The 24421-nt window shown below is 27.9% G+C and overlaps 1 protein-coding gene across 3 annotated transcripts in view; it reads left to right on the forward strand.

Moving 5' to 3' along the window:
• The first annotated feature begins 2228 nt into the window (after positions 1-2228).
• LOC107445720 (MAGUK p55 subfamily member vari) overlaps positions 2229-24421 on the forward strand; it is a 48359-nt gene continuing 26166 nt past the window's right edge. The window contains exons 1-2 of one of the 3 annotated variants that reach the window (XM_043051875.2): positions 2229-2355; positions 6420-6487. In XM_043051875.2, the coding sequence (XP_042907809.1) occupies positions 6448-6487 (40 nt within the window). In that variant the 5' untranslated portion in view covers positions 2229-2355; positions 6420-6447. Of the gene's footprint in view, positions 2482-6419; positions 6488-24421 lie in introns of all 3 variants that reach the window. The other 2 variants (XM_043051871.2, XM_043051879.2) reach the window with 2 other exon arrangements.

The following is a 24421-nucleotide window of genomic DNA, read 5'->3' on the forward strand; positions in this document are numbered from 1 at the left end:
TGCGAGAGACCGGGAGAGCTGTATTAAGATCACTAGGTTTTTAGTGCTGGTTGTGAGAGCTATTTTAAGATCACAATTGTGGGCGCGGTCATTCCTGTGTTGCAATTAGTAGTTGAGTGTGCACAGGCTCCCGTTGTGTGTGATCGAGACTGAGTATCAACAGGGAGAGGAGGACATTGTCACAGTCACAAATAGCAAGTCAATTGTACACTGTGAACCATTCATCGAACTAGGTCGTTTCAAATCGAAGTTGGCTCTTCAGTCGAGATAGGCGTGTTGGTCGAGACTGTCGTGTTCAGATCACGTCCGCGAGTCATCCATATGTTTAGCTGATTACCGACAATGTCAACCAGCATTTATCTAGAGGAACCTCATGAAGTGAATGGGAATTTAATAATTGTAGTTACTTCTTGTAGTAACGCTACAAAGTATACCCTATCCTTTTTAGATATAATCATATGGTAATAGATTACCTTAACGCATAAGGTCATTTTTTGTTTAACAATTTGAAAAAAATGATTAATAGAAATAATTGTAATTTATGAGAAAAAATTTACATATATACATACATAATATACATTGTAAATGTATTTAAACTAGGGTTTAATCTAAGAGCTTTTCGATTTTATCTTTAAATGTTCTTTCGATGCATAACTTAGCTTTAGAGAAAAATCAAGATACTCAGTTTATATTCAAATAGTTTATTTATAATGTAGCATATTTATTTTAAAAGGAAAATGCGTATAAATCTCAAAAATTAGAAGACAAGTTATATTTGACTTCTTGAAAAGATATACTTATTCTGTATTATTAAAACGGTTAATACATGCATATTTTACTGCCAAAGTATGAAACGCCGGTATTTTACAGAATTCCATGGCATTGTATATAATGCTTCAGCATTGTATTAGTACCACCTAAGCATTCTACGGAATGACTAGGCAAATTATGAAAACAGGTCCTGATCAGGTACTTATATAAATGACGTGCATTAACGAAAATACAAATGTTATTCTGAAGAAATAACGAGAGTGGCATTAAAAATATTTATTCAAAATACATTAAGAAAGCTGAAAGTTATACAAACCAAAATTTGTGCTTTTTTTATATTAAGAAAAGCAAAATTTTCATATAAAAAATAAGAAATTAAAATTAATTTACTTGTTGTGACATGGCAGACTTGTTTTTCATACTTTTTCTGTGATATATTAATCGGTTCATACATTGTCATTGGTTCATACATCGGTTTATGCACTATATACATTACTTGCATTCTGTAGAATGCCGGATTTCAAATTTTGACGATAACATTTACAATAAAAAATTTCACTTTTTCTTGTAGCAAGTCGATAAAACTCTGAGGATGTTTTTGAAAATTGAAGCTTCTTATATATTTTCTAAGTATATTTTCTAATATATTTTCGTATATGTACGATTCTCGAACGATTTAGATATTTTAATACAATTAATACAGTGTTCAACGATAAATATTAGAAGATTCAATATCACGTGAGACATTTTTAAAATTACAATTCATGGACACATAGCATGACTCATAATCGAAAACGCTAGAATTAGGCCCAATCTCAACAGAAATTTTAGCTTAAAATTCTTCTAATGCTTACTCTAAGCTGTTGTAGTTCATCTACGTCTCACTAGAGCTGCACAATGGGCTATTGGCGACGGTCTGGGAAGCATCCCTGAGGATGATCCGAAGACATGCCATCACAATTTTGATCCTCTGCAGAGGTGATGGCACCCCCACTTCGATAGCCCGACGACCTGCACGTGAAGTCGAGCACTTTACGGTAGAACAGTTTAGCGAGGACCAATGCCCCCCACCCTCAGTCCCTACGCAGACTGATCCAAGTGGTCATCCACCTGCACACTGACCGTAGTCAGTGTTGCTTGACTTCGGTGATCTGCTGGGAACCTTGTCTTAACGATCAGTCCACTGCGGGACCTTACTCTAAAGTAGAATTCTCCATGTAGTTTTGAGTTTCATACAAATTCCAAGCATAAAATGTTTTAATCGGTTTCCAAATCGTAAAAACCGCTGCCTATTACTAGGTTGAAATCGATAAGCGCCCTCTGTAGCCTTTTTTGATTGACAATTGCGTTGCAAACAGATCACTTAAAGTAACTGGTAATTAAGTTTCAGGAACAGATAATTAAGTTTCTGAAACAGCTACTTTATTATACTGCGTTACTGATATTTAGTAACAGGTTATTTCAAAAACTCCTTAAAATGAGTAACAGCTATAAAATAGCTGTTATTTAATATCCATTACAAAATCACTCTCCGTTATTTGTGGTGACAGTGACAGGTATCTGAATGGCCATTGAAGTCTGAAAGTAAATAAACCGTTTCCTCTCATTATTATTGTTTTTATTTTTTTCTCTCTGTTGAAAATTGTACAACATATTGAAAATTGTGCTGTTATTAAGTAATGGTAGGTTCATCACAATTTCCCGAAACAAGTGAGATTCGTAATTATTACAAATTTCTAAGTTAAATTAATAACGAACATTTGATTCAGGAAACGATTTGTAGTATAAACAAAATTAATAATGAACATTTTAAATTCAATAATATTAAGTGTCAAAATTTCTTAATGTATGTCATATGGTATTTAAAATATTGAAATATTTGTTTGATTCTTGCGTGATTTGTTAACGAACCAAAAATTTTGAGTAAAACTTCACTTCAAAATATCAATCCAAATATGATCTAATATACTACCATGTTTCAAATATTAAAAGTTTTTGAATGTTCAAATTTATTTTTTCTATATTTTGGTAAGGTATCGTGAATTATAGTTTCAGCCATCGCGATTGTAAACATTACTGTTGCGTAAACAGCAAGCTCCCAAATATTATTATCATTTATGTTTCCTACTGTTTTTTTTAAACTTTCATCTCCTATTTTACTAGTTGCAGTAGTTCAAAATATTTTTTAAAATCATATGTTCTTTAATATATTAGAAAATTTGAGAAATTATTTTATGTTTGAGATACCTATTAAGAGTTTTGTTAATATATTCTGCTACATTGGTAATGGCTATCATTCTATAACAATATATTTCTTTAATTGAATAAAGATATCCCTGGGTATAAATTATATCATAAATATGTTCTGTTATATTAGTATGTAATCATCATATGGAGAGATTTCCGTAACCAGATCTGTGGCAGAATAATCACCAAGTCTTGGAAACTTCTGAGCAGCGGCCCACGAGAAACTAAAAAAACATCACAGAACGGGACCAACTTGAAGTGTATAACTCGTAGCCTCCCTGGGCAAACAGCCACATGTTTTTTTAAAAAAAAAATTGAAAGTTTAAAATATATTTGGCACCTTGGTGATTGTAGTTGGCGGAACAGATCAGGATACGGAAACATCCCCGTATGCGTAAGCATGAACAAGTTTTATTAAGTAATCTGATTCACATTTATTGCAAAATGATTTTAATTTCTAGTAAGGATAAATAAAAATAATACTTGAATGGAAACATTTCCAGAACAGTTTTATTTTTGTGTCACAACATACTGTGAATGATAATATAGATGTTTATAATCATGAATGTAAACAATAACAAGTTTCCTAAGACCAGAAAAAATTAAGAAAACTTTCCGTGTATCCCTCTGCATGTGTTATGCTTATGAAGCGATGTGTGAACAGGCTTCATATTCTAGGAAGTTTTATTATTGTGATTTGTGTTTAAATTTATACGTAATTTTATTATTTATAAGAGCTTTCTGTAATTTATTATTTCTAACAGTTTGTGAGGCTAAAACGCATTTTTGGAAAATTAATATCATGGCATAAATGAAGTGTAAAGTTTGCCATGAGAGTTTTTTCCCTCGTTTGGCAATATTTGTGTAAATTATCGCAGTTTGTTATTTTTTGATAGGGTCATAGCATGCTTGCAGATATTGTAAATACTGCAAGTATAATAGTATTAGATGGCTCACTTTTTCTAGCTTAAACGTAAAAATCCATCAGAATTAGTAACCTGGAAGTTTTACGTTGTGTTAACCCCCCAGCGCCATCTGTGCTTACCCTTTTATGGCCAACCATCCACAAAGTAAATTTTTTTTTTAGAATATTTTATATTAAGAGTATATCACTAAGTGTATATCCCCTTGTCAGAATCATGGCGATATTGTCGCAGAACATTTCAAGGTTCTCGCAGAAAAATGTTTGTTTTATGAAATAAAAAATTATGGTTTTCTTTTCTTTATAAATTTTTGAAGCATTTTCTTTTGTTGCGGAATTATATTCAAAAGATGCTTTTCTCCCCACACATCAGAGGGGATAAGAAACTCCCATGATTTTTCTACTCTCGTTTGAGAATTAAAAAAAAGTTGATAATAACTGGCTTCAGCTAGAATTTCAAATAAATAATATAAGACGAAAAATCCAAAATTTAAAGGATAGTTCACTCTAGAAATCATGTTCTTTCTTTCATTTTTTTTTGAAAACATCATATTAATAAAATATGACTGTGAGTGTAGATTTAGTTAAAAATTCATATTTGTAGCAAAATAATTAATCAGTGCAACACATTATTATTATCATTTTTTAATTTGGATGAAATAAAATCGATTCAATATTTATATTATGTTGAAAATTCTAAATATATATGAAAATTCTAAATCATGCATTTGAAACTTTACTTTATCATCACTCACAATTCGCACCGATTACATCATAAATATATGTAGTGTTTTGAACATTTTTTTCAACAATTATTACTAGGAATTTTTATTTATTTATTTTGGAATTTTGATGTTTTTTTCAGGTCATTTATTGATTTTCTTTCTTTTTTTAAAAATATTGATATTTTTACGGCACGTGAAGTTCGAATTGCGGATTCTAGAAATCACTATAAAACACTTGGTTTGCGGCGATATCATCGTTAATCCATGCAGTGTTTCCATTGTTTTTTCAATAGTTATTGCTACGAATTTTCAAATATTTTTTTTAAAAAAATTTCGATGTCTTTTTATAAAATTTTATTGCACTTATTTACCTTTAGTGTGATTTCTTCATATTTTTTTTCTTTTCTTTTCGGCAGTTATTGCTAGTAATGCCCTGGGGCTTTTAAAATTCTGGTTATTTCTCAGTTAATATATCTACACGTAAAATTTGAATAGCCCATTTAAGTAATCACTTTTTGATGCGCTCATTTTATGCAGATAGTATCGTAAATCCGCATAGCATTTTGATTGTACTTTCGGCAGTTACTGGTATTGATTTTCATATGGTTTTTCAATGCCTCTATATATTTCAGACAATATGAGAAATTCGAATTGCGCACTTGAGTATTTACTTTTTAATGCAATGATTATCGATTTTTTTTTCTGCAGTTATATTTATAGATTTTGACATAGTTTTTGAAATACTTTTGATACGACGCTATTTATTACAGCAACCGAATCTCAAAACGAAACACACACTTGAGTAACCCCGTTGTTGATTTTTATTTCGGTAGTTAATGCTGCGGATTTCAAGTTTTTTTCAATGTGATTATTCACTATATGCGAAAAAGAAAATAATCAGTGCTTTTTTCTCCAAACAAAATGCGAGAATATCACTCATGTATTAATATCTCCCAAATAAAAAATTGCATGTTCAATTAAAAATTAAAAAGTTGTTGTTTTTTTTCACTTTTGAAACACAGTACTTCTTTTACTTTAAAATAATATCATATATATTTATTATTATTAGAAGTATCTTGAAGAGAGATGATATTAGTGCTAGAGAGTCTCAGAAATCCTGAAAAAATTCTACCACAGGGCTGTATATCACTTAGCTTTAAAAACTTTCAATAGAGCTAGGAAAACAATGAGTTATTCTTGTCTATAATTAACATCAAATATTACCTTTAGCTAATTAATACTAATCAATTCTTCTATTGAAAAACATCTTATATATAGTTTGTTATCGTGAAAGATATCAGAACCATTTATTAATATCTATTTCATTACAGTACAGTACATATTCTCATTATAGTACATTCTGAAGATGAGAATTTAATGTTCTTTTAACTGAACTTATATATCCAAATCTTAATTTTAACAATAAACTTTTAATTTATTTAAGAAATCTGTCGAAACCTGCATTTTAAAATCTTAAGTGTTTTTATTTTGCTAATTAAGTTTATTTTTTAAGGTTTTTTATAATTAAAAAAAAAATATTTAGATATATTGAATACCCGGGTAGCAAGGTGATAATTGCAATAAAATGATAAGATAGAGAAATTAATCTCTGGTTTTAGCACTTTAAAATTTTTTTCTTAGATTGCTTGAAGTAACCAGGAATTTTATTTACATATTAGTTAAAATTTTTAAAAATTAATTATTTTCAGGTATTGTTTGTTGTAATCTCATAGAACACTTTTTTTTTCTTCCAGATAATCTTGTACATACTTTAAAGTTTGAATGCGAAAAATGCCTATTGCAGATGAAAATAGTGGTCTTGGTATGTTTTTTCTTCTTAAGAAATTTGTTACATCCTCTATAGTTATTGATATCATAAGTAGTTAATTTTCTGTTATTTAAATAACTTCAAGTAAGTCACGAACTTAAGTTGATAAAAACTGTGATGTTTGTATACATTAGGATTGCCATTTGAAAGATATCTTTAAAAATAACTACTGAGGGGTTTGAAGAATTTGTAAACATGAAGATGTACTGCTCCATAGGCAATACTACTGGTGCACTAAAAAATTTAAAAATATTTTTATCAACTTAAATGCTCCTTTACTCACATTTATGTATTTATTAAAAGATAGTTAAGCTAACTAATAAACTGTATTTTAAAAATATATATAGTTGAGTATAGCCTTTCTGTAACTAATAACGCCATAAGAACTGCTTTATCTGACATTTTTTATTAATCTATTCAGATTATTATTTCATGTAGCTAATATGTTTAGTTTTTAATAGACTATTTATGACTGTTTTCATTATTTAAAAGTGGCATATTTTAGCTTTTTATGAAGGATAAAATAACCAATTTTGTTGATCATGCAGACCACTAATAAAGTTTGATGATGCAATGGTTAAACGTCTGATTGGTTAGCCTCTTCAGGCTACTCGCACCACTTTTATGTTAGTCCATGCGCTGTTGGGCACTGGCCAATATAACAAGAAGAAAAAAAGCCCTCAATTTGTGATCAAGTGGCTGTCAAAATGATAGCAAAATTAAATTAAAGTTAATAGTATAAATTGGAAAAAAAGTTTTTATTGAAAAATAGAATCGGAAGTTCATCAATTATATAATTTAAAGTTCATATCGCAATGCCTGTTTGGTTAGCCTCTTTTGGCTACTGGCACCACTTTTATGTTAGTGCGGCACCACTTTTATGTTAGTGCATGCTCTGTAGGACACTGGTCAATATAGCAAGAAGAATAAAAGCCCTTGATAAGTGATCAATTTCTGTCAAAATGAGAACAAAATTTAAGTCAAAGGTAAAAATGTGAAGGAAAAAAGTTTTTATTGAAAAATAGAATCAGAGGTTTATCAGTTATGTAATTTAAAGTTCATATTGCACCGATGTTTTTTTATTAACTTGTTTAAGGTTAAGTGACACTGACTGATATACTTTATTACTAGTATTCTTTTATGGTTAAGTGCCACTGCTTGACCCCTCTACTATCACTTCTCCGCCTTATATACTGTATAAAAATAACATATCTTTGAGTATAGATGGCAGCAGTACTAACAATCAGTTAAACTTTTTGAATGATAAATCTGATGCATGTGTGACTATGGGGGAAGAGAGTGACTTGTAGAGGATAATGCACTGGTGATGTGATTAATATTGGCTGTTTGATAATCCTATGGACCACTGAAAATTATTTTTTCTGATCCAAATCATGTTTTAGTCACCTCAGATCATTGAACTACCTATGATTTTATTTACTGCTTTTAAAATTTTTATGTTTTTAAATGTTTCTGATACATAATATGTGTTTGCATGTAGTTGGTATTTCCATGGGCTATAGAAGACTTTCTTTGTACTTTATGCCATGTTTTTGTCATCTGTGAGATTACTTCTGATTTTGAATGCTGCATTTAAGTTCTTGCTCAAATTAATTACTAGTCAATTTTTAGGCGACTGCTTCTCTATTATCTTAATACATTTTGTGTTTTTGAAATTTTCCATAATGTTTTTTATGTCTTGTGACGAATTTTGTTCTAAACTATTTATTATTGCAGCATTTTTGAATACAAGATCATAATTCTCTTCAGGACTGCAAAAAAAAAAAAAAAAAAACTTTACCCTCTAACAATTTTTATTTATAGACTTTATTTTTTCCCCCTAAGTTCTCTTTTCCATTGTTTTTTTTTCTGTTTTACATCTCTCTTTTCCCCTTTACACCAATAAATGTCAGTTTTTTCTACTGAATGACTTTTTTTTCCGTAAGAAAGAAAGATAAATAGTATATTTTATTAAAATCTATATAAAGTTATATTTCAGGTATAATGAAAAGGAAACTTGTTATGAATAACCGAAAAATAATTACTTATTTCCATTTTTAAGAGCTTTTTTATACTGTTTGTTAACAGTGTAAGATGTTACTATAAAAAAGTATTGGAGAGTATTTTAATATAGAAATATCAGTCCTTGAAGGTTCTTTTTTTTTATTCTAGTTATTCAGTGCAGAATATATATATATATATGTATATTTAGATCAAAAAACTGTGTTTTTCACAAAATCAAAATTTTCAAAACTAAATGTTTGCGAAGAACATTCGAGTCAGTTGCACTGAAAGTTCATTAGCATAATGTTTTGAAGTAAATAAGTAAAGATATTGCAAGACACCCTTTAGACAGAAAATATTTCTATCATTGTCATATTGGTCACACTAAAGCTGAAATTATATATATTTATTTTTAAACATAAATTTGTTTCATAGAGTTAGAGGAAAAATATATTTTAAAATGAGTTTTTCACTTACGTTTAAAATGTAATACTGTGCCCGCTACATATTATAATCATGATTTTATAAACTAGATCTTATTTGATTTAATAAACCAGAGTATTAACATTTAGAGAAAAAAAATTTCAAATTTAAACTTTAAAGATGCACAATGAGTTAAATTATTTTATTTTTACTGAATCAACATTTAGTACTTTAATTAAATATGAGCTGCAATTTTTACTTTATAGAAAGGTCCTAATTTTCAATATTTCTTTTTCTTTGCTTTAAAGTTCAGTATAAAATATCAAGATTTTACCTTATTTAATGAGTGATGATCATTAACATTTAATGATGATAGCCATTCCATAACTTTTATTTATTCATAAATAGTTTTCATTTGGATTCCTTTGCACTCCACCTCCATAAATTTTTTAACTCTCACCCTTCAATTTCCACAAAAATTTCAATTTACATCTGTAACTTTGTTCTTTTTATTTGTAAAATGCAAGATGAAATTTGTTATTTATATAACTCATCTCTTAAAATTACTTGAGAAAATAGAAAATTCTAATTATTTAAACTAGAAAAAGCGGAGTTTTCCAAATTTTAAACAAATGCCTAATAAAAAATTTTATTGTGCAAACCAGTGAAATGCATTTTTTTAAAAGATAATTTTTGCATGTTTTGATATTGTTATGATTCTGTTCTTGCAGATTTAATTTTAAAAAGTGGCTTATTTTATAATCTAGTGATTTTATTTATGGCGGTCACTGTAACTACTTTGTAACTTTTGTTAGAGGAAATTGAGAACATGATACTCTGTATTTGGTATTTTAGGATAAAACAATTTTAATGATTATAAAACTATGACATTTTGCTTTTTCTTGTGTGTGTGTTTCCCCCTCCCCATCACAAAAAACTGTGTGAGATAAAATTTAAACTAAATATTTAAGCTTTGCACGATAAATATCTAAGTGTAATTTCATTTTTCTGAATTTAGTTAAATGTTTCAAATATGCATTTTATCTGAAATACTTAACTTTTTTTTAATTGAGCATTTAATACTAAAGGTTTTACTATTTCTGCTCTCCCATTTATTTTTTCCTTTTCTAATGATATCTGCAGCTTTAGACTCTTCCTAATTTTTTTGTTCCCAACTTACATTTGATACTCTAGATTTTGCTTTGTAATTAATGATGTCCAACTGTCTAAATATAGATAATTCTAAAAACATATATGATTAAAGCTTATCTTATAAGAATTTTAACATCTAAATAACTCTTACTATCACCTCCTTCACTTGAGGTAACAAATAATAAACACTTTTTTTCTTTTCAATTAAATTATATTTAAATATTCAGTACTTCATATCTCAATTCTTGATCGCTCAAACTTTATCCTACTGCTTGAAATGTCTTAAATTGATTGAACTGTGAATGGTTTTTCATTCACAATGATATGCAACACGTATTTGTAATAAGAAATGTAAAACAACATCTCATCCAGCTGAGGTCTTAAAAAATGTTCAATGTGACAGTGTTATACAATCATAAAATAAAGACTTCCTAATGTAAACAATTATTAGTTTTTCACGTTTTCCCCTTTCTTTGAAATTTAGTTCCTTTGCTGGCTTTCAGTATTTTGTCTATAAACATTTGCTTGAAAATCATTTTTATGATACTTTTCTTTTTCTAAATAATAAAAGCTTACCATATTTTGTTAAATATATTATTTGAAGCATATAATTTATTGTTAGATAGATTTTATGTCCTAAATTGGACGTAATGGTAAATTTTGAGTCCTCAGATCCCAAACTTTATTTGTTTGAGCCTTTTATGTAAGAAAATGATAAACTTTGCAATGAAGGCAACCATTATCTAGATTTATTTCTTTTTTCGTTTCTTTACATATTATTTATTTTTGGATTCTATTGGTTCTTCAAAGTTAAAATTTTTCTCAAGGTGCAACTGTTACTATCAATGTGCGTAAGATTTTTTTACAGCTTCCCTGTCATAATTATCAAGCTAATAATAAAACCATCTGTTAGTACAGGGAGATTGTCTTCGTTTGTTTAATTGAATAAAAACTATTTCCTTTTTTCTGTTTCTTGATCCAAAATTATCGTTTGTGTATTTATTATGTGTCTAACAAAATTCATTATTATAAAAATATGTAATAAATTTTGAATTTAAATAATTTTTAAGGACCTTTGGGAATTTTTTTAGAATAAATATTGAACTATCTTAGTGTCATTATCTAGGTGTTCTAAAAACACAGTAATTATGTCTATTGACATAGTGATGACAGTTTCACACTTTGACTTTGAGATATGGGTAAAACTACATCAATGGCAGCTATCTTAAAGCAAAGTATTGCAAAGCCTGCCAAGTATTAATTGCAAGTACATTAACACTGACATAGGTTGTCATCAGACACTATGTGATGGACATACTCGCTAGGCACACAAATTAATTCTAAAAGAAGTATCCTCACAATGCAATTTTTGTTGGTAGTCTCTTACAGTAAAGCATTTTTTGATTCATTCTTTTAAATTTAAAAGACGACAGTACTTTAACTGTGAATTCTAGATTAATAAATTTTACTTGGAGACACACCTCATTTAAATTTAATACCCTACCTTAGAGACATAAGATTTTATAATTCCATTAAGTTCTAATTTTAACTTAGTTGATCTGATTAAAATCAGTTGATAAAGGAGTTGACCGTTTTTAACCTAAATATTTTGGTTTTAGCCAAATTGCTTCAGTTTTGACCTATTAGTTTTGATTTTAAACAAGTTACTTAAATTTTAAAAAATTACTGTCAAAAACCCAAATTTTGTTGTAGAAAATGTTAAATAAATGTAAATAAAAGTGTGCCAAATTGCAATTCATCCAATCCTATAATTTGTTAAATTAAAAATAAAAATACAAAAGCAATCATCTTGTAAAAAAATGCTTAATAAGCATCTTTTTAATTATATGTTGTCAGTGTGCAGATGGGTGACCACTTGGATTAGTCTGCGTAGGGACCAAGGGTGTGCGGTATTGGTCTTTGTTAAACTGTTCTACCGTAACGTGCTCAACTTCGCGTACAGGTCGTCGGACTAACGATGGGGGAGGGGGTGCCATCCCCTCTGCAGTGGATCAAAATTGTGATGGCATGTCTTCGGATCATCCTCAGGGATGTTTCCTAGACCGTCGCTAATAGCCCATTGTGCAGCTCTATTGCGACGTAAATGAACTACAACAACATTAAATGTAAAATCAATTTTCATTTAATCTTATTTTAACTCCTCTTCTCCCCAAAGCATATGATTAAAAAAATAATGATAAATAGTTTTGAAGCTTTCTGTACTCCAAGCTCATCTTTCAGTTTTGTTTGAATAAGATTAAAATTAAAAACTATTCTTTGAATTGATCATACTGCAACTATTATAACATAATAAAATGATTTAATTAAGCCCTTTGATTAATTGNTGATGGCATGTCTTCGGATCATCCTCAGGGATGTTTCCTGGACCGTCGCCAATAGCCCATTGTGCAGCTCTATTGCGACGTAAATGAACTACAACAACATTAAATGTAAAATCAATTTTCATTTAATCCTATTTTAACTCCTCTTCTCCCCAAAGCATATGATTAAAAAAATAATGATAAATAGTTTCGAAGCTTTCTGTACTCCAAGCTCATCTTTCAGTTTTGTTTAAATAAGATCAAAATTAGAAACTATTCTTTGAATTGATACTCAGCTGTATAGACTAGAATATAGTCATACTGCAACTGTTATAACATAATAAAATTCAAATAAACAAATATTTATATTTTTTAAAAATTATAATTAGTTTATTTATCAGAGAATATATTATAGTCATGATTTATTGAAAATATTCATGTACATATAAGCAAGAATGCAGAAAATTCTCAGACCCTGATATTTACTCAGAACATTTTTTTTTTTTTTTTTTTTTTTTTTTTTNAAAAAGTTTTTTTTTTTTTTTTTTTTTTTTTTTGGATCGAAATTTTCCCAAAAATTTTAGTCTTTTTCTTTCTTTTTTTAGTAATATAATTTTTTTTTAGAAATATTTTTGGAAACTAAAGTTTACATAAGCAAAAAAGTTCACTTGATTTTGTACAATTCTTGTGTGAACGAGTATATGTTTTAAAAATAATACTAATCAAAATATATATTGAAATAGTAATGTAGTTTATTACATTAAAGGTCCCACTCATAAATTTAAGGAATTCACGTCATGACATTTAATGTTTTTTTTTTAACATTGAAAAATTTTGTGAAGCGACACATTTTTTTGAAAGAATTTTTTTAACCAAAAATTTCCCTGTGACTGCCTGAATTTCCTTCAAAACTTTGTCTGCATCTTGAGACATATTCTGCTTCCCCGCATATAAGTAGTAATAAATATTAAGAATTAAAAAAAAAATTATATGTTGCAATCAGACAATTATTGCCGACCACTTTAGTCTTATTTAATCAAAAAAACTGCTTAGATTGTGTCATAAAAGAAATAAAATCAATATTTAGATTGATAATATATAGCTGATAATAATTAGCAACTCACAGTTAGTATCTGTAATATAAACTGAATAGTTATAAAGCAAATAATATTGATCTTAAAGTTATTAAAAGTAACATGTTTTTGTAAAAAAAAACAAAAAAAAAACAATTAGTAGTTTTAATAATTTTAGCTATATTTTTTTTATAAATTATGTATAATATGTATCATAATTATAGTAACATATTTAATTTCTAATTAGTCATGATTTAATATCTAATAAAATATCCCCAAGACAAAAAAGAAACTTGTCCCAGGTTTTTGACACTTTTCAACAGGTTTTAGACGTGTCACGTGCATGTCAAATACCCAACCCTGAATTAAAAAAATAATAGTAAATTTTAAAACATCTAAAGACAGGCAAACTTGCAAAATTAAATTACCTACTCCATATTATTACAAATCTTATAATTTTATTGCATTAAATTTCCGAAAAGATATCTACAACTGTTTTAAAAGAATGTAAGTGCTCTCCCAATTTAATAAAGTAAAGTCCTTTTTTTAAAGGTATAGTGTTGTCGAATAATACTCTATCATTAATAGTTTAAGAACAGAAATAAATTTTCTTTAGTATAATTTAAAAGAGCAAGGGAAGAGGGCTCGTAAGGATGTGCACTGTTTTGAAGCCTTGTCAAAAAGGCTTGCTCCTGTACTGAGTTTGTTTTTATGCTATTCTAGAAAAATATAAGACACTCTATCTTGAGGAAGAAATATGTCTAAGAAAAAGAGTTGCTAAGTTTCTGTCAAAGAAGTTTATCAGTAGCTAAATCCAAATAGACCAATTAATTTACTATGTAAAATACTTGGTCTATTTGGATTTTACTAATCTGGACTAAGTTTTTGAATTATCACTAAAATTAGATTATTGCTATGGAATTATTAGGTTGTAGAATTATAATTACCCATTTATTAATTGTTTGGTATTTGACTAAATTCATTATTTGATACATCCTTTAATTAAATTATTAGAATAAAAATTTAATGTTTTTGCATGCCTCTTAAAAATATTATCACTTTTTACAAGTTTCTGATTTAAGAAAAAGAAGCACAGATTATAATTATCTTATGCTAAGGATAAAATACGCAGTGACCTATATACTATAGTAAGATTCTCAAGAAAAAAAATTTAGTCTTTTGTTTGGTGTACATTACTATAAAAGTCTCTGTGTACTTTTTTAGCTAACAATTTTTTCTCTTGTATTTAATGAGGGAAATAATTTAAATGAATTTCATGGCCAATAAATTAGGAATAATAGTCCTGGCAGTAGAGAAACTAACCTGGAGAAATTGACTGGAATTTTTTTTTTTTGATGTATTTTTTAGGGTGCTGAACATGAATCCGTATTTTGCGACTAAAATTTTTTCTGGAACCTCGTTTTTCGAATATGGATATTTTTTTTATTTATTTTTAGATAGAGAATTTCTGATGGTATATTTAAAAACTAGAGAAAACTTCCTACTAGGTTTATATCTACATATTTACCGTAGGGTATTAAATCAAAGAATTACGAACGTAAGAAAATGGATTATTGGGAAGATAATTAAATAGCGGTTTAAAATTTTGTAAAAATTCTCTTGCCAGGTCTTGTTATTTGTGAAAAAAATATTTCCATCCCCCCTCAAATAACCATAATTTTTTTAAACCTTCCCCAAAATCACAATTTTAGGTATTTTTTCATTTTAGATTTTTCATTCCACTTCTTAAAGTTGGAATCGCACTTTTGTGAGTATTCCGGTTAATTTACTCCCAGTCACCTGAGGTGATTTTATCCCTTTGTCCTTTGGAATAACTATTATTTTCTTAAAACCTTCCCTAAAACTAGACCTGAAAATCCACTTACCACGTCGCGAGTCAACAATAAAAAGTGGCAACTTAAATTCAATTTACAACCAGTCACTTTTTCCCATCATTTATTTATATTTTGAAAATAGTTTGATGACAAAGTTACATCATAGTAATTTTCATTAAAATGTTAATTGTCTCCATTCAAAATTTTGATCCTTTAGAATCAATCAATTTGTGATGGAAAGACAAATTGATTGACAATTCACATATTTCAAAGTTGTAATGTGTATATTAAATGTATTTCGCTTCCCCAAATATTTTTAAATAAAATTCTTTAAAGTCAGTACGTTTAACTACTTTTTGTCACATTTTTGCTGTTCAATTATTCTTTTATAGTCGTAGATTGTTTCGAATATAATTATTTTTTTTTAAAATGTAAATTAATCTATGCAAAAAAAAAAAAAAAGTTTGGAAAAAAGTGGCAATTAAGTTATTAGAGTCTACCCCTACCGGCAACTGGCAACTAACTGAAAATTTAAATTTTCATTTTTCTATAAATTTATACTTCTACTGAAGAACAATAATAGTCCCTCTCGAGTGCTTCCTTTCTTCAAATTATAATTTTTAAGGAGGCTCCATGTTTGGCCTCAATTTCATGATGTCCTTTTTTTTTTTTTTTTAAATGAAAATAAGTATATTATTATATTGCACTCTACTACTGAGCATTTACTGTAATTCACGTTTATATCATTACTCAGAAAAATTCTAAAAATATAAGAAACCCACCTAGTCTTTCTAGAATTCTTACATGTTTCTTGAATTCGGAATTAGAGCTGTCATTTTCTGAAGCAACTATAATTTCTGGTTCTAATCTAACATTCATTATATGAGAAATTAACGGTCAATTGAAATGTGTGATGTTAATTGTATCCCTTTATGTGTGTCTCGTCTTCGTTATGAGCTTTTTACAGGAAATAGAAAAATAGTATGAAAACAGTAAGAAAGGCTAATGATAAAAGTAATAGATAATAATTTATATAAACTTTGACATGCATTCTGCAGTATTTAAGTAATTTATGTATGTGTATTGTTTAAACTTTGTTTTCTCTTCTATTTTTTCCCCTTGTAAAATAATTTTTGTTTTGTGTTATCTTTTTATATGTCTCGATATACCAAGGGAAATATTCTAAAGTTTGATAGCTTAGAAATTAAAAAAAAAAAAAATTAAAATTAAGACAGTAAAGATCCTGAAAAGAAGGGATCACACGCGGGGAGGGGACTATTTTTGATCTTTAGTATATAAAATTATAAAGGCGGAAAAAAAAAACTCACTTTCCAAGCTTTATTTGCATAAAAATTGAAAGAGAAAGAGTGCTCGTAAGGATTAGAAATCGTGGTTTTAAGATAAATTTTAAGAAAATAATGGTTATTCCGAAAGGGAATAAAGAGATAAACTTCCCTGAGGGGGCTGGGAGTACAATGATGAGGGGTATAGGTAAACTGGCATAGTTTATTCTTAAGTTAAATTGAGAAACAATTTAAGAAGCAGAATGAATCAGAAATGAAAAAAGAAGATCCTAAAAATTATGATTTTGGAAAGATTTAAGAAAAATTATAGTTACTCGAGTGAGTAGAAATATTTTTATTCTAACGTAAAATGACCTGACCAGAGAATTTTTTTATAAATCTTTCTTCAAACTTCTATTAATTATCCTCCCTAATTTTACTGTTGAGGTATAGAGACATCATTCCTGTGCTACAGACTTTTTTCTCATGCTCGTAATTATTTGATTGAGAAAAAATTTAAAACCTTGCGTTCAAAATATAAGATAAATTTCCTTACGATCAAAACGTATGTATTGATTTTCTTGGAATTTTTTTTTTTGGTTTTCAAACCTGCCAACAGAAATTTATCTTGAACCAAAAAATGGAAAGAAAAAAAATTTTTTTTTTGGTCGCAAAATGCAGATTTGTGTTCAGCACCCAGTGACAGGTATACAAAAAAAAAAAAAAAAATCTCCTGCCAATATTTCCAAATAACGCCCAATTTTGAACTCTCTTGTTTCTATGGTACAGTCTTATCTTGGCATAAGTAACACAAATCATTTTTTTTAAAAATTGATTATAAAAAAACTTAACTGATTATAGGATTTTTTTTACTGATTATAGAATTTATAATCGAAATAAAATAAGTTAGTCTTCTTCAGATATAATAAAATAATTGGATAAATCTTCTTTTCTTTAAATTGGTCTTAATGTATAAATTTAATTAATTTCCTTTTAAGCAATTTAGGTTAATATATGCTTTATTACAATTATTCATCAGAAAAGAAAAATGATTCTTTTGATAATTTTTTTAGACTGTTGACACAAGAAAAAAATTACGAAGAAATTGCTATACTATATTAGGAAAAAGTACAAATATGAAGACCACGGGGCAAGAAAGGTTTAAGCCTGTAAAAGCTCATTCGGGGGAGGGGGGAGAAAAAAACGTGCACGCGGAAAGGAAGGGGTTTTCCATTGTAAAGCCCATTTTCACTGAGTAATAACTCGAAGTATGAACCGATTTTTCACTTAATTGATTTATCAAAACTTAGTAATCCTCCATATGCAACAACAGATGGCGATCCAATCGTCATCTTAGTAAGAAATGAACATAAATCATTCTTCCCCATTTGTCTTCAGATGTCTAAAACAGTTAGGAACCGTCCTAAAAGTTCACAGGTGCCAGAAGAAAGTTGAGAGAGAAATACCTAAGTAATATTCCGGGTAGGCTTGTTCAGATATAAAAATATTTAACAGTTTGGTATAAAAACAAAGGAAAAATTTAGATTTTTCAATTGATAAAAAGATGAACGAAATAATTTGTAGAATTTCCGTATCGAGACTCAACAATTGTTAACTTTCTCCAGATTCTATAATTGTTAACAGCTTTCATTTGTTACATTGCGAAAATTAATATTGTCTGTTTACTTACGGTTTCATCTAACAAAGTTAGTTTTCACAGCTGTTTTAGAAGTAGGTCACCTGAAGCTTGAATTAAAAGGCGCAGGGATAATATAAGTAGAAAATCTAAGAAAGTTAAATTTTCTGTCTTAATCGATTACAGTTCTATTTAATATGATGTTGTTTAATTTTGGTAATTTTAATGTAAGCATACAATATATAAGATTAAAGAAAAATTTGTTAATTAAAAAAGGATAGATTGTGGTTCCTTCTCTTACAGGACAATTTTTTTTAGTTTATTTGATTATTATGTTAAAGCAATTAAACAATTTATCTAAAGTGAAATACCAATTAAAAAAAATATATATAACTGCAATCAATCTAGTCTAAACCACAATATTCTGAGAAATTTTCACTCTTAGAGAAAAATAATCGAAAAATTGACTAATTATTTAAATATTTCAAATTCGCTTTTTAAATGCATAGAAATGGAGACATGTTATTGAAAAAGGTTTAATATAATTTCAAACTTTTAATTTATGAAAAATGTAATTTTTTTTTTCTTTTTAAGAAGAAGTTTGTATAAAAAATGCTTATAACTAAAGCTAAGCACCTAAAACAAATTTCACGTATTTTCTAGTTTGTGAATTTATGCACTAATTTACATTATCTTGTGCGAGAATTGTTTTCGTTATATTTTGTGAATTTACCCTTTTGGTTGCTTTCTCTAGTTTGTGAATCAACCCTTTGGATGCTCCAATTTTTATTCTGACACTAAAGAGTAACACTCTATCTGGAAAATTTATCTGTACATTTTTTTAAATTTAATTTCTCATTCTTTTTTACAAAATAGCCTCTTAAACATAGAATTTTCTCTTATGAATTTCAACAGAGTTTGCTGATAAAACGAGGTAATTCCCAAATTTCCATTTTCAGAAAAATATTTTAAAAAAAAGTAATTGAAGATTTTAAATTACGTAAAATTATTATTTTTTTTCTCATAAAGTTGCATATTTTTTTGCTCAAAATTATCTTATAGTGATTGTTTGAGCTACCTCTTTCTTGAATTGTTACCCAAAAATATGTATTATGTTTTTTTTAAAGAGAAAAAAAAATCTCTGAAACCTACAATTCGTGAGCATTATAAGTAATTCATTAATAAAAAAAAATTCCATTGAAACATAAGATTTTTTTATTTTATTATAGTTAATTAGTATAATATTTACTATATTACTTTTGTGTTTTCATTATTTAAATTACTATTATATTTATATATTTAGTTATATATTATTATAATAAAAAATACTTTTATTTTATTTATTTATTATTATTTTTTTTTTCAATTAACACTCTTAGTTACAACTTTCTGATGTTAAATGAAGCAGATTTATTTTCGTGCATTAAATTACACTGCAAATACATGAACAGTGGAGCTACCTCCTTTTTGAGTTAAACCTTTCAATAATTAAATGATTATTTTTCTACGTTGAATTTGAATTGAGAGTGCTATTTCCCTTCCGGGGAACCAATGTTGCGTTTGTTTATTTAAAATTTTTAAAACCTAATTTCATGTTTCCTCTTCTCTTTTTCATGCAACGTGAGAAAATGATAAACCGTATTCGATTTTTTTTTTTTCATTTTTGTCCGGTTATATCAAAAAGCACTTAGGCAGTGGATCCTTTTTCAGTTTTTTACCTTTTGTTGTGACACAGCAAGTTGTGGCCAAGAGGGAAATTCCTATCGTTTTTGGCGCGTTTTATTTATATTCGTTTACTTATCGCCTTGTTGGCTACAATTGTAGTGTCAATGTAGGTCAATTGATGCGAGGAAGGACGCGGAGTAAATTTTATAAAAAAATGCAGTTTGCGTCAACATTTTCTTTGAGTCGCTCCTTTTAAAGTTGAATTTACAATGAGTGTAAATCGTAAAATGTTGGAATCTGGCCGACATTGGAATTTGTTTTAAAATTTAATTAAGTAAATACGCGTTTACTTGAGTTTACCTTATTAACCTTTTCAACCTGAGTGTATTTATTTATTTTTTAAATAAGAAATTTTTTTGATAGAGCAAAAATGGCCTTTTTTGCGTGCAAATTTTGGAATTTTACTTAGCCTGCGTGTGCAAAAGTTGTGTTTTCATGTTTGGAAAGCAAACAAAAGAAAAAAAAATATATTAGTTCCTTAAAATGAGACTATTTTCCGCCACAAGGACTTTAAAATATCGAATTATGAGCCAGAGTGTATTTATTTATTTTTTAAATAAAATAATTTTTAATAGAGCAAAATTAGCCTTTTTTGTGCAAATTTTGGAATTTTACTTAGCCTGCATGTGCAAAAGTTGTGTTTTCATGTTTGGAAAGCAAACAAAAGAAGAAAAAAATATTAGTGCTTTAAAATCATACCATTTTCCGCAGCAAGGAGTTTAAAATATCGAATTATTCAAAATTGTTTGTTTGCCTTCCATGTGATATGAAAGCACAGCTTATGCAAAGTGAACTTCCAAAATTTGCCAAAGTGCTAATTTCGTTCCGTCCTAATATCTACATACATATCTTACATTTTTTTGGGGTATCTGAAATAACATGAAATATTTTTAATTTAACTAATTTTATTTTGTAATTCCGTTTATCTAAATATAGCCCAACACAGGGTATCGGCTCTAATATAGCGGTTATTTTGTTTTAAAGACTGAAAATCAAAGTTTGCTGGCTGTTAAAAGTAAATAAAAACTTCTGGATATATATATTCATATATTCTGATTTTCAGTCGTTCAATCAGACGCAACAAAAATTAGAAAGTTGCTCTCTTCTTCATATATCACTAATATTGGTATTATTTAAAAGTTCGCCTTCAATTGTAAACTGGGATACAAAGCTATCTCTAAACTTTAAAATTGTATTTTTCTTTCTTTCTCTTCCTTTTTTTTATCGAACTTTCAAGTTGACGCTATTTTAAAGAATCATTCGGAGTCGAAGACCGAGAAAGCACGATTTTCTCAGTAGTTTGTTTGGTTTTCATTTGGCAATATCCTCCCAGCTTTTTACGAAGTTCATCCGTTTCCGACAATCACGCAATTACAACTTTCGCCTCAAGCAATTCCGTGATTTTTCTTTAAAAATAATAACGGAAATTATAAAGTTCAGCACGAAATTGGTACTGTGTAAATCCTAATAAAGGATTAGGTCAGTTAAATTCCGTTTTCAAATCTAGCAACTTCAGATTGTTTATTAGGGGATTCAAATTTGCAATGTCTTGTATCATTGCGGTCAAAGGAGCGTTTTGAATTAATATTCTTTTTTGATAACATTAAAGTTTTAAGTCGCATTTTTACAGTATTTTTATCACAGATAACGAATACAAATCAAAATTAAATATATTTTATTTTATAACCGACAGTGAACAACCAACACAATTTTGAGTTTACGACTATCTATGTTGAACTCCGTAGCCTTGTAATTTTGAACCTAATTCAGAAAACGAGAGCTCTTGGATCTAGCATTGGGACAAACTCTTTTTGATGAAACTAACCCGCATTTGCTTTTCATTAAGAAAAAAAAATGAAAACCTCTCACGGTTAGCAAGACGGCAAGGGGAATCTAACCCATAATCCGTCTACCACTGAGGATATTTTACGTTAGCTCTGTGATCAGTGTGAGATAGGAGCAAAGTTCGTATCAACCTGGGATTCGAACCTTAAGCCACCTGATTGGAAGGCATGCGCTATATAGCTAATCTGATCAATATTATATTACTATATTTACTGAGATAATATTACTATATTTAATCTAAGCCACCACGGCTCAAGTTTAATTATAGTATATATATTATGATTAGAAAGGTAGAAAAATGTATCTTGCACTTTTGAAAATTAAAATTAAATTTTTATTTGAAGATATTTTAGCCTTAGTCTCTGGCGTTTTATTTCGCAGCAAAAAATTTCTACAATAAGCTTTAGCGTTTTATTGTTAAGATGTCGTGATGATATTCAGTTTAAAAGTTATTGTAAATTCATGCTTAGTCTGTTACGTGCGTGCCAGAGAATATCCCGGATTTATATTACTAAATGACTGCAAACATTTCTGAGTTATTTTCTGAAATCCCTTTCTAGTAAAATATGCTATTGTATATTTTCAATATCTTTGCATGTTAAATCATAAATTCATTTTATTTACATTTTTATGCGGAATAAATTTAGTATTATCTAAAGTTATTGTTACGAATTGTCCACACATCGTTATTTATTTACAGTTATCTATTTCAGATCAATGAAGAGAAGGGAAGTTGGGTTCTTAATATCAGTATCAATTTTAAATTTTTTTAGTTAATTATCATATTTATTTTTTATAGAGAAATAGAAATTTTTGTTATTTAACGTTGTTATCCTTTACTTTTGAGTATAATGAATAGTTGAGTGAGTTTAACACTCTAAAAGGACTTTTTCCAATTAGGTAATTAAATCATTAGGTATTAGTTTATATTAATATTTAGGTATAATGTAAAAATTAGTTATAAGTTTTCACTCTTGGTAACAGTAGTTTTAAGGTTTATTCAATAAAAATGAATTTCATACTTATTGAGTATATTAGAATATTGAGTATATTAGAATATATTTATACTTAATAAATCATTATACTGTATGAATAATTTTTTAAAGAAGATCCATGGGTGTAAATAATTTGAAAATTAAATTGTTTATATCTCAAAATTAAATTTTGCTTTGCAGATTAAATAATTTGAACTGTTTCAATAAAGAAGGAAATTTAAGTATAACATTTCTTGCGGTTATAAAATTCTTCCTTGTGAGGTTTAGAAGTATGAAAGATTTAAGTTGCTAGTACTTTCTTTTACGGTTTTTACACTTCGTACTTTTGTTTACACCTTGTTTAGGTAAACGAAGATCTCTAACCTTTTTTTTTTTCAGATATAGTTTAGTGCACCTCGTAATCAGCTTCCTAGATTATGTAGGTTGACACAGAAATTACTATTTCCAGCTTTTTTTTTTTTGCCGTAAATTCTACTTTAATGGTCTGATATAAAATAGGACATTAGAATAGTGTTTTAGGTAGGAGTTAAACATTAAAGGTCTAATAGAAATTTCGAACATGAATGAATATGAATCGAATAGAAATAATTTTTTTTTTTGAAGCATAAAATTGGAAGTACGTCTTATTAATTTGCATTAGTTTGATTAATTAACGATTTCAAATAAGCTTAAATGATTCGTGAATTTTTAAATTCTTAATTTTAATTTTTGGTATTTACTTGTGATTTATTTCTACGTAATGATTGTTAATTTTTTTAAAAAATAATCTGAAGATATAAGATAGTTCAGTAATTCAAAAATTTCTGTATTACTGGTTCAATTAAGTTCGCACGTACTTTGATGTTTTGTAAGATTTGATATTTTTTTTAAAAATAATCTTGTTTAACGTAAGTGTCCTTTGTAAAGAATGAAATAAATAAAATAAATCAATTTCAAACTGTTTTTAACAAATTTTCTCAAGACGTTAGCTAAAGAAATTACTTATTAATGTAAAATTTTACAAAATATTTCAGGAAGTACTCAAATTAGCGACTTACGTTGCAAAACAGTCAAAATCCTCGTATAAAGATTTCTGTCCGAGTTGCTATGACAACTTAATGTGCTATTATAATTTTTGCTTCAGTATTAGGCATTTATAGCGAATTTGATATTTATTTAAATTTTATTTTAAGTTTTTTTTTTTCATTTTTAATTCCGAAATTGAATATTTCGATATATTTAAAAAAAATAATAATAATTAAGGGGTGAAGTTGTTTGTTTATATTTTACTATAAACGCAGAACATTTGTAATTCTGATCCTGGCTATTTTAAATAAAATAAAATATGTAACATTTTTGTTTTAGTTCAGTTTCATACTTTGTCAGAGTCCATTTTCTTAACTACTCATTTCGTACATATCGAAATGCGTATTTAAGAAAAAATACCTCGCAGAAATGTTTAACTTAAATTTAGCAACTAAATTAGGAATTTCATACTACCTTTTCTCTACTTTTTTAAACACTAAGCATAATCATTGCGGTTCTAAATCCCGTATTTCAAGGTCTGGTAGAGTATATTACTGATGTAACTTATCAGGCATCTCTTCTCATTCAGAATACTAAACGATTAAGTCGTTTTAAAAAATATAAATTCGTA

The sequence above is a fragment of the Parasteatoda tepidariorum genome, chromosome X1, assembly GCF_043381705.1.
Source record: "Parasteatoda tepidariorum isolate YZ-2023 chromosome X1, CAS_Ptep_4.0, whole genome shotgun sequence".
In the NCBI taxonomy this organism is placed as follows: Eukaryota; Metazoa; Arthropoda; class Arachnida; order Araneae; family Theridiidae; genus Parasteatoda; species Parasteatoda tepidariorum.